The 10,829-nt window shown below is 41.0% G+C and overlaps 1 protein-coding gene across 1 annotated transcript; it reads left to right on the top strand.

Annotated features, from left to right (window-relative positions):
- Positions 1–7,980: 7,980 nt before the first annotated feature.
- On the top strand, positions 7,981–8,835 carry LOC124283742. The gene has a single exon (XM_046719765.1). It carries the CDS (start codon positions 7,981–7,983, stop codon positions 8,833–8,835), a length of 855 nt encoding a protein of 284 aa, XP_046575721.1.
- The last annotated feature ends 1,994 nt before the right edge of the window (positions 8,836–10,829 follow it).

Below are 10,829 nucleotides of genomic sequence, written 5' to 3'. Positions count from 1 at the left end.
AGACCGGTAAATGTACCCCAGTTTTATAACAGTAGAGACCGGCAAACGTACCCCAGTTTTATAACAGCAGAAACCGGTAAATGTACCCCAGTTTTCTAACGGTAATGTCGGACTCATTGACTATGAACATGGAACTTGCATTATATATTCTCAACAAAACAAGTTTAGGGACATTTTTTTTTTTAGGAAATTGTGAAATTGTGAATTAATTAAAAACAAACATACCCAAAACAGTCGTCATTTTCCATCACCGGATGTTTTTGTTGTTGTTTTATTCAACATATCGAGCGTTACAACAAACTGATTTCAATCAAAGGCAAGGAAACTTTAGAACAGGTGATTATGGTACCTACACAATCAATCTTAATTCATATTACACGTTTATATGCATGGAAACCAATATAATAAGGACTGTTGAAGGATTGGTATATTTTCAAGGACAAGATTACAACCAATTGATATTACAATAATACTTCACATTAAAATGTTCTACGTAGGCTTAACTGTTCCTAACATGGAGGTCAAACCTTGACGATGAAAAGTAATACTTGAAATACACATATATTTAAACACAAATAAATGTTCTACTAAAACGAGAACATTACTAAACCGGCTAAGAAAGCAATATTTTGTGTAAAAACAACATTTAGACAAAGAGAGAGCACAGTTTCTAACCTGGAGATGGTTAAGTTAGACCTTCATCCATGTCGACTTCTCGATGTGTGAAGCGTTCCTCTCCTTGTTACCTGTCAATGTTTGTGTGTGTCCAGGCAATATCCCATATTTACCTGTTGTTTTCCCCTAGCTTGTGATGATACGCCTTGCGTGGGTAGCCAAATTAGATCAAAGCTCACGTTAATATTTAATGCAATTACGGGAGGAGAGCCCGGCCCATGATAGTTACCTGTGCAGCGTAATTAGCAGTAAAGACCAAGTCTGGCTTATGTCATGTTACGGAGTTTCAGGCAAGACCGACTATGGTACTAACTACAACAACGAATGCAACAACAAATAAAGCAATAAATGAAACGAATAAAATACAACGACGAACACATCAACAAAACAACGAACACGTCAATGAAAACTTATACAACCACACGTACAACAAATTGACAGCTGTTAGTCACAACTGTTAGTGTGTATTACGCCGTGAGTTTTTAAAAGTTTTACGCCGCTTTTAGCAATATTCCAACAAAATCACGGCAGGGGACACCAGAAACGGCCTTCACCTATTGCGGGGAATAGAACCCTGGTCTTCGGTGTGACGAGCGAACGCCTTAACCACTAGGCTACCCTACTGTCCCTAGTCACAACAGTAGACAGACACATAGATTATTCTCACTGTAACGATTAAGGACTGAGTGAGTAAGAATATTTTTACGTCGCTTTTAGCAATATTCGACTAATATTACGGCGGGGATACCAGAAATTGGCTTCACGGATGGTACCCATGTGGGGAATAGAACCGGGGGTTTTAGCATGACGTTCTAATCTCTAGGTTACGGCACCACCTAAACGTTAAGGAGATTGATCTCGCGTTCTCGCGATCTCGCATTCTCGCACTTTTGGCATTTTTAGCTTGTTTCCAAAGGTCGAGTTCGCGAGAATGCGAGATCGCGAGAATGTCCCTTACAGTATTCTATAATGAAGCCCATTTCTGGTGTCCCCCGCCGTGATGTTGCTAGAATATTGCTAAAGGCTGCGGAAAACCCAACTCACTCACTCACTGTTAAGGAGATAAACGTACTCACTACTGAAAGTAACCCGTTAAGTTCCAGGAAAGAAATGCTCTCCATCAACCTATTCTTGTCGTAAGAGGCGGGATCGGGTGGTCAGGCTTGCTGACTTGGTTGACTGCCTGGTCCAGATTCGATTATTTAAAATCCGCCGCTAAATAGTTAATTGGAATATTTCTAATAGGAGTGCGGCGTTAAACGACAAAGAAACACATGAAAGAAGAAAACAGTCGTTGGCGAAACACAAAGTCAGAAATTTAAAAGTTCTTTCAAAATACTATGCACTTCATCATCGCGGCATACAGACTTAAAGGTGAGGTGAGGTGAAATTGGGTTTAACGTCGTGCTTGAGAATATTTCGCTCATATGACGACGTGCATGCGTGTGTATGTGTATGTGCGGCTGCTTGTACTAGCCCAGACTTAAGCTGGTTTTATAGTGCTAGCTCACTGAGATACCATGCCACAGTGAAGCATGAATACCCCACTCAGACACATTATACTGACTCCGAGCCGACCAGTCATTGTTGTACCCATTAATGCCGAGCGCCAGGCGGGGACCAACAAGTACCATATTTTAACGTCTTTTGGTATGACGCGGTCGGGGATCGAACCACAGACTTTAAGTAAACTGACTTTGCATGAGTAAGCACCCAACACTCTGCACACTTTCTACGCGACATGACGTCTTATCGTCAAATTGTTCTATATTCGAGGTATGCATCCTCGTTTATTTTGATTTTTCATTGAAGCTATTGATGCACTAGATAATCAAGAATAGACACAATGTTTTTCATTCTTTGAGTTAATGGTTGTTCAAATGACAATTTATTCTTGGTTTGATTTGGGTTTTTGCAGCTATATATAGTATGCAAATCGAGAACATTATACTCGCATGCGGTGACTGTTCTTTAACTGGCGTTCATTCTGTTCACCTTGGTGCAGGGCGGTGGGGTAGCCTAGTGGTTAAAGTGTTCGTGATATTACTGGAATATTGCTAAATGCGGAGTAAATCTACACTCACTTACAACATGTCAAATCAACGTATCTTGTCAGCTGAAGACGTGTCAACGTCAAGGAAGGTGAGTGTGTTTAGTTTTACGCCGCTTTAAGCAATATTCCAGCAATATCACAGCGGGGAACACCACAAATGGGTTTCACACATTGTACCCTTGTGAGGAATCGAACCCGGGTCTTCGGCGTAACGAGCTAACGCTTTTAACCACCAGGCTACCCCAACGCACCTAAAACCCCAAAGTGATGCGGCTGCGGACAAACATTAAAATGTACTCAATGCATGCCTGGATTCGAACCCACGGTCACAACGTTCTGGCATACCCAACGGACGTCACTGTGTGAGCGAATTCAGTTCAGATTAAGACATGTTACAGCTGTGATTGGATGATATTGTGTAATATATTTGTGTTTCGAAAATGTACACCATCAAGTGATTGACTAACCATATTCTTCAATATTTAGTATTGTGTTTTAACACGTTCACATATGCTGAATGGGTGCAGACATACTTTTTAAGGAGGTGACATTTGGTGCGGAACGGGGTTTGGTGTGGTCAGCTTCCTGTACTCTGGAACCTACTTGTTAAATCGTCCGCTCGTCACGCTGAAGGCCCGAGTTCGATTCCTCACATGGGTACAATGTCACCATTTCTGGTGTCCCCCGCCTTGATATTGCTGGAATATTGCTAAAAGCAGCGTAAAGCATACTCACTCACTCCTGTACGCTGAAAAGAGGGTTAAGCTAGTATTTTATTGCAGTTTTAAGGCCATACTGTATATGGATGTACGTGTAATGGCTGTTGGCGGCAGAGTTATTTCATAAGAAACAATAACGTTATGACGAGAGTCTATGAAAAACGTTTCGTTTTATGTAACCTGGACGATTAAGACACCCGTGGCCCCATCCGTGCACTAAGCAGGATTTTACGGACGCATTTTCTAGTATTTTCGGATAGGTGGCTCATTCATCATCCACCTGTCTTTGTGACCAACTCATGCAATTCCGGTAAAAGACGAATGGAGTTGCTGGTTACGGAAAGATGCGACCGGTGTCCCGAAATGGCACGAGTCGTTATGAATACTGTACAGCTTTTGGAGATTGCGTGTCTGAAATATCGGCGTGTTAGTCTATATATCACTTAAATGAATTCCCTAAACCAATATACATGCAGGCGATACCGCCGTAAAAAAAGCGTTAAACAATATCTCAACCCTCAACATTAACATTGATAATCACAATTATATTGTGTATGTTCAGTCAGTAGATTAAAAAAGTTCCGTTCGACACGCCTAAGGCCCGGTTCGATTTCCAAGTTGTTCACAATTATTTAAGCCCTTTCTGGTGTCCAGCTCCATAATATTGCTAGAGCATTCCTAAAAGTGGCGCAAAACCGACTCACTCACTCACTCATCCACGTAATCATCACAGCGTAGTACACGTACGTAACAAAGACAGCTTTCAACACTGAAACCATGATTAAACGAAAGACAGATTTTTTCAATTACGATTATTCCATATGTATTGATTGATTATTTCCCGTATTGATCGGTGAAAAATACTTTTCATGGAGTTGTATGAAATGATAATCGAAGAACAATTGCCGAATGGGGTACAGCTCAGTTTAATGTCTCTTACAGTTATAATAACCTGTAATACATAAATACTAAATATAAAATACTAAATAAATAAATAAAACATAATAAGACTGTTCATCTCAGGATAACGGCCCCGGGATGTCCCGGGCTATGAGTCCCCACGTCTCCTACTTGTCCTAAAGAGTTATCAGGTTTGGTGACGTTATTCATGATCTAAACACTGGTTTGTCTGGTTCAGACTCGATCAGCTGCGGCCGCCGTCATAAAGGTGCAGTACTGAAGATTGTGGCGTATATTGTGGATCTGGAGGTCAGTACTAAAGACCTGTGAAGATCCGGTTTAGAATTGATCTTCAGTAATCCATACGTGTCGTAAGAGGCGACTAACAGGATCGGGTGGTCAGGATCGCTGACTTTGTTGACACATGCCATCGTATCCCAATTGCGTAGATCGATGCCCATGCTGTTGATCACTGGATTGTCTGGTCCAGACTCGATCATTAACAGACATCCGCAAAATATCTGAAATATTGCTGAGTGTGGCGTAAAACTAAAATCACTCTCTCACTCATGGTACAAAAGGAGTGAGTTTAGTTTAGTTTTACGCTAGAATTCAGCAATATTCCAGTTGTATGGCGGAGGTCCTTAAAATCGAACCTAGCCAATGATCCAGTGGTCAATAGCATGAGCATCGATCTACGCAATTGGGAACCGATGACATGTGTCAACCAAGTCAGCGAGTCAGACCGTCCGATCCCGTTAGTTGCCACTTACGACAAGTATTGGTTGCTGAGGATCAATTCTAACCCGGATCTTCACGGTTTAGACACAAAACTTGAGAGGTACGGGGAAAATACAAATTACAGTCCAATAAATCAATAAAATTAAAACATAATATTTAGCTCATCCCAATAACATAGAACCAAGGCATAACAAAAGCCGCAGGTGGTTGAACCACTAGAGTTATGCAAAGGGTTCGTAATCACACCCAGCATTAAGCGTGGGCTAGTTAACGGTTAACTTGAGTTCAGAGTTAAGTTTATCTGACAACCTTTCAACAAATACTCCCCCCGGGGCGTGACCAGAACAAAGAACACTGGCCAGTGACGACCAAAACAGACCTTTAACAACCACCCCTGGGGTATCAACACTATAAAACATACACTGAATGTCAATGTTTGATTTCATATTCCGATATTTGAAATCAATGTCATATTGCATGACTACGAACATACTCCGACCGTGCGCGTACACTGACAAGACTTTTTACTGGGTCATGTATGGTCTAGTAACCACTACAGACAGACGCACTAACCCTTAGCCTTGGGGTACAGCTTGGGGATTAACACATTAACTACAGAAATCTTTAAACCAGACTATTAGCATTAACACATGACGAAATGGAAGTTGAAGTAATCCCAACAATATGTTATGATTGCTCGTATTGCAGAAACGCCGCCCGGAGCTGTTAGGGGAGTTATTGTTAATATGTTTGCGGAACAATATGGTCAAATCCGACTCGTCATAGTGGTAATGTTCTGAAGGAAATCTGATTAACGTTGTGTTCCCTACTGGATCTAAATCTCCAGTAACATGTGGAGAGGAAGCACAAGCAAGCACGGATTTGTTTTTGTGAAGTTCGTTGGACGTTTTCATGCTAGGAGGCTTATATGGTGAACTAGTGCCGGGTAAGTTAGCGTTTAGATCTACACTTGTGTCTTCAAAGAATTTCTGTGATTCAAAACGTGGCACCCATTTTGGAGTCTTGAATTGTATTTAACGGCGTGTCTGACTCTGATAAGTTGTAAAATGATTAACGTTTAGATTATATGCCCATGCTCGTCATTACTGATTCATCTAGATATTATACTTGTTAGTATAGTGTGACGTTAATTATGAGCACGAGTATATATACTCAGCATCATTATTGACGAGTCATGCGGATAACAAGAAATAGGTGTGTCAAAACAACGTCTCATTTTGAACTTCCAAGGGTGCAGTTCCGTTTTATTTAGTATGACAGAGAGTACACCATCATTTACTGTTAACTGTCATGTTTTGCACGTGCACGACCTAAACCACTGGTTGCGTTCGGGCGTGTGCTTTGGGTACCTGTTTCACCTTCAATCTTGCACTTTTCATTGTTTTTAATCGCGGTTTTCATCATGATTTTCATGAAATCATCCAACCAGTGTGACATAAGCTTAAAATATTTTCTATTTGGTGAAAGAAAGACAAATATACTACACACGAAGTTAAGACATTCGTGTAGTTCATTACAAGCAGATCTGTTTCGTGTTAATCTATCAGAGAGTAGAGCTTGCAATTGTGGTGCTCCGGTGGAAGATGCTAACTATTTCTTCTTAAAATGTCCAAAATTTGTCAGTGTCCGTTATGATCTGAAGAAAGACTTTGAACTATCAAAAGTTCAGTTAGACATTGATACCTTTCTTTACGGCAACCCTGCTCTGCCAAATACTATCAATGAAAATATCTTTAGACATGTGCATAAATACATTGTACGAAGTAAGCGCTTCAATTAATCAATAATATGTCTCAATATTATCATGTCCATCCATTACGTCCAATCATTATTGTTCATGTTTCTGATGGGAGCGGGCGGTAATAAGTTACATAACTAGTGCCCAATCCATTTCAACACTGAATAAAATATGTTCAAACAAACATAAGCTTAAACAACACTTTCGTCAACTGTTGATCACACATACTCAAACCTATTGACGCTTGATGTTGACATATGTTCATGTTCACCTATGCAGGTGACCCTTTAATAGTGACGGTGGATATAAATTTAGATGTATTCAAATTTTGAGTTAGAGGATAGTAAGGGGAATTTGAATTTTTTTACTAAAATCTGAGATCGAACTTGCTAGTTCTGCTACAGCCTAATCCCCGACCGAATATTACAGCACAAACAACTAGTATAAAGATTTCATATATACATCAGGGGCGGTGGGGTAGCCTAGTGGTTAAAGCGTTGGCTCGTCACGCCGAAGACCCGGGTTCGAATCCCCACATGGGTACAATGTGTGAAGCCCATTTCTGGTGTCCCCCGCCGTGATGTTGCTGGAATATTGCTAAAAGCGGCGTAAAACCAAACTCAGTCAGTCAGTCATATATACATCATGCCATATAGTAAAGTAGTTTCGTATGACACACATTTCATGTAATATATTTTAACTATGCTTTACTTTATGCATAACGTATATACTAAGTATTTAATTTGGAGGAAATATTATGAAGGTACAGTTTAACATGTGTAGTCCAGAGTTATCATTGAATATCCACGCAATAAACACCAAACACAGTCACTCTTTTCTCGCAGAAATCATGGAGCAAAGTTTTACATCTGTGGCAGGGAGCATTTGAAATGTTAAATGCAGGATGAAAATGTAATGGTTTTGGTTTTGAGATATACATTCCATCTCACCCCCACCCCCAAACATGCAAGCATATTGCAAAAGAATTTCCTCAAATTTTGCTACTATTGTCATTGTACTCAACTATTCTCATTATGCACTTACACCTATTTATTTACGTACTGTCTTAAATTCACCAGTTCACTATGTTCTCTCTATATTACAGGGATTGAAACTATTTGCAAACCTAAGAAATGGACAATGAATTCGAAAAGAAATCCATTCGTGAAAACTTTCTTGAAAGGCGAAGATGTGCAATGCAGGTGTCAACTCTCAACGCTGCCAGCAAAGTTGTCGCTGCGGACATGCGCAAAGGACAAAACGAAATGCGACGGCGGCTCCAGAAATACAGAGACAGACAAAGGGAGATAAGCGAGAAGAAAGACGGTCCATTGACCATCACTATGGAAGAATTTCTAGAAAGACAAATGAGACTACAGAAGTTAAAAACGTCAATAACCTGCCGACCGCTTTCATCACCCCTAATTCAACGTATGAGTAAATTAATAAACGAAGCAGAACTGGACAAAGATGCTGAAGAGTTCAACATGGACGCTTTCACGGACAGGCGGCGGGCTAAGATTGACCTTCGACCCAGCACCGCGGTCACGTGTCCGTCTAGGCTGAGCAGCCGTGAGCAGACGAAACGTGGTGCGAGCATATCAACGGGCCAGAAAGAAGTTCGTTATTACGAAGATGAGGAAATACGGGATCGAGCAACCTTTTACTCACAGCTGCTGCAGCTAAGGAAAAAACAAGAACATGACCGTTTTCATGAAATATCGAGTAAGGTGGACACGTTTTGTGGAAAACACCACCACACCGAATGTGAAGAAACGTGGCGTCCAATGGGCGAGGCTTTACTTACGAGTACGAAATACAACAAATCATGGGTAAAACCCATTTCTCGACCTCCTGGGTCTCGACCCTTATCTGGTAGTAACATTGGCACCCACCGGCCCCGTAGGGTCAGCTCTGTCCCTCCCACGAGGACTGCATGGACTGACCATTACACGATACCTAAACTGCGATCAGAGTATGAATACTAGCGTCCGACTGGTTTGCATGGAAACTGATTTAATTTACATACTTAAATATAGGTATAACGAAAGATCAATGAATATGTTTCCCAATATTTTTTTATTGTTTGCCAAATGTACATTTCGTTCATGATTGCTTGATGTGTGCATGGGTCCACATTTGTCTGTAGGACTATTGTATGAATGAACCTAATAAATGAATAGGTTTTTATGGAGTCTTCGAATTGACTAACATTGTAATGAAAACGACGAAACCTTTCCCATAATGAGAAGAAAAGAGTCAATTGTACGATTATAAGTATGTCTTATGAATCATAATTATTCAGTGATCAATCTTGGTGTTCGCTGAAACACCAGGATGTGCTTCCCGCCCAGTGGCATGCGTATGGTAACATTAGAACGTATATAGACTTGCACAAGTCTCTAAGGTAAAAATCAATATTTTAGATAATTTAAAAAAAATATATGAATAAAAAACGGGGATCTTGTACTGTCCGCTTATTTGGACTTGCCTTTTTAAAGGATAGAATTGCCATACATGCATGGGCTTAGCATACAGTACAAGTCATTTTAGGGAATTGCATCGGACACTTTTTTCACCAATGACTAAACTTTTGAAATGTTCTGCACGTATGTTCAAGACACGGATGCTGAAAATGTGATCTAACGACTCTTGACGAAGAGCTGGATAACTTCTGAAAATATTCGTACGTAGACAGACAAAAGTCATAATCGTGGCGAATGATAATAGGAGTGTTGTACCTCTAAGAACTGTAACTGAGCATAGCGAAATATGGCGCCTTAAACGAAGGAGCCCCGCGTGCTCGGATCCGGTTATATCATGGTTAAAATGGGAATCGGTCGTTCTTGCTGCGTAATTCCTCTGAATACCTGGTAATGTCAATTAACGAGTTAGTGAGTATGATTTTACTCCGCTTTAAGGAATGTTCCAGCAATATCAACGGGTGGGGACACCAGAAATGGGCTTCACACATTGTACCAATCTAGGGAATCGAACCCGGGTCTTCGTCATTACAAGCGAACGCTTTAACCTCTAGGCTATCATACCTAGTCATGTCGATTGAGAGCGACGGCTTAGATCGTTGTTCATGTCATCGAGTGAGTGAGTTTAGTTTTACGCCGCACTCAAGCAATATTCCAGCTATATGGCGGCGGTCTCATGTCATCGACCACTGGTTGTCTGGACCAGTCGGATTTCAGTCCTCATGTGTAGGCCATTACGACATTCCTTGCATGCTGAGAACGTATTAAAGCCGTGTATGCCCTCGGGTTCTGCAGAAAATGAAACAATACAACCAAAGCGTTTCAATACTAATGCCGAGCGCCAGCCAGGGCAACAACAAGTGCATACTTTTGACGTCATTTTGGTTTCCGGGTACCGAAAAACAGATCTTTGTCTTTCCGGGCAAACCCAACAGCACATGCCTATATCACTAAAATAGCACAATTACAACGTTGGTTACATAATGCAAATCGGCAATTTAGAAACGGATTTGCGTTATATTTCTGCAAGCCCATTGCGACATGACTTGCATCTTTTAAATTAAGGTCTTATTTCCAGGGATGTCATTAACGGCCACGATTTTTATGACTGAGAACACTCAGCAATAACTGTGCAGTCAGTTCCAGATCGTCAGTAATGAAGTACACCATGTTCCCTTCCTCCCATCTCCTGCAATGCAGATCCCTGAAGATCAGGATTAGAATTGGTCTTCAGTAACCCATGCTGTCGTAAAAGGCGACTTAGGGATCGGGTTGTCAGGCTCGCTGACTTGGTTGACACATGTCATCGTATCTCAATTGCGTAGATCGATGCTCATGCAGTTGATCACTGGATTGTCTGGTCCAGACTCGATTATTTACAGACCGCCGCCATATAGCTGGAATATTGCTGAGTGCGGCGTTAAACAACAAACAATTATTCAATCCTGCAGTGCAAAGGGTTTAAATGAAGCAAGTCTGGGGTTAATTGAATGAACATT

The sequence above is a fragment of the Haliotis rubra genome, unplaced genomic scaffold (assembly GCF_003918875.1).
Source record: "Haliotis rubra isolate DU_JTF1 unplaced genomic scaffold, ASM391887v1 Scf32, whole genome shotgun sequence".
Taxonomy (NCBI): domain Eukaryota; kingdom Metazoa; phylum Mollusca; class Gastropoda; order Lepetellida; family Haliotidae; genus Haliotis; species Haliotis rubra.
This window is presented reverse-complemented; position numbering and strand designations above follow the sequence as displayed.

What these genes read in the sequence shown, in the direction of transcription:
- LOC124283742 (XM_046719765.1), top strand. Translation starts at nt 7,981, where the DNA reads ATGGACAATGAATTCGAAAAGAAATCCATTCGTGAAAACTTTCTTGAA.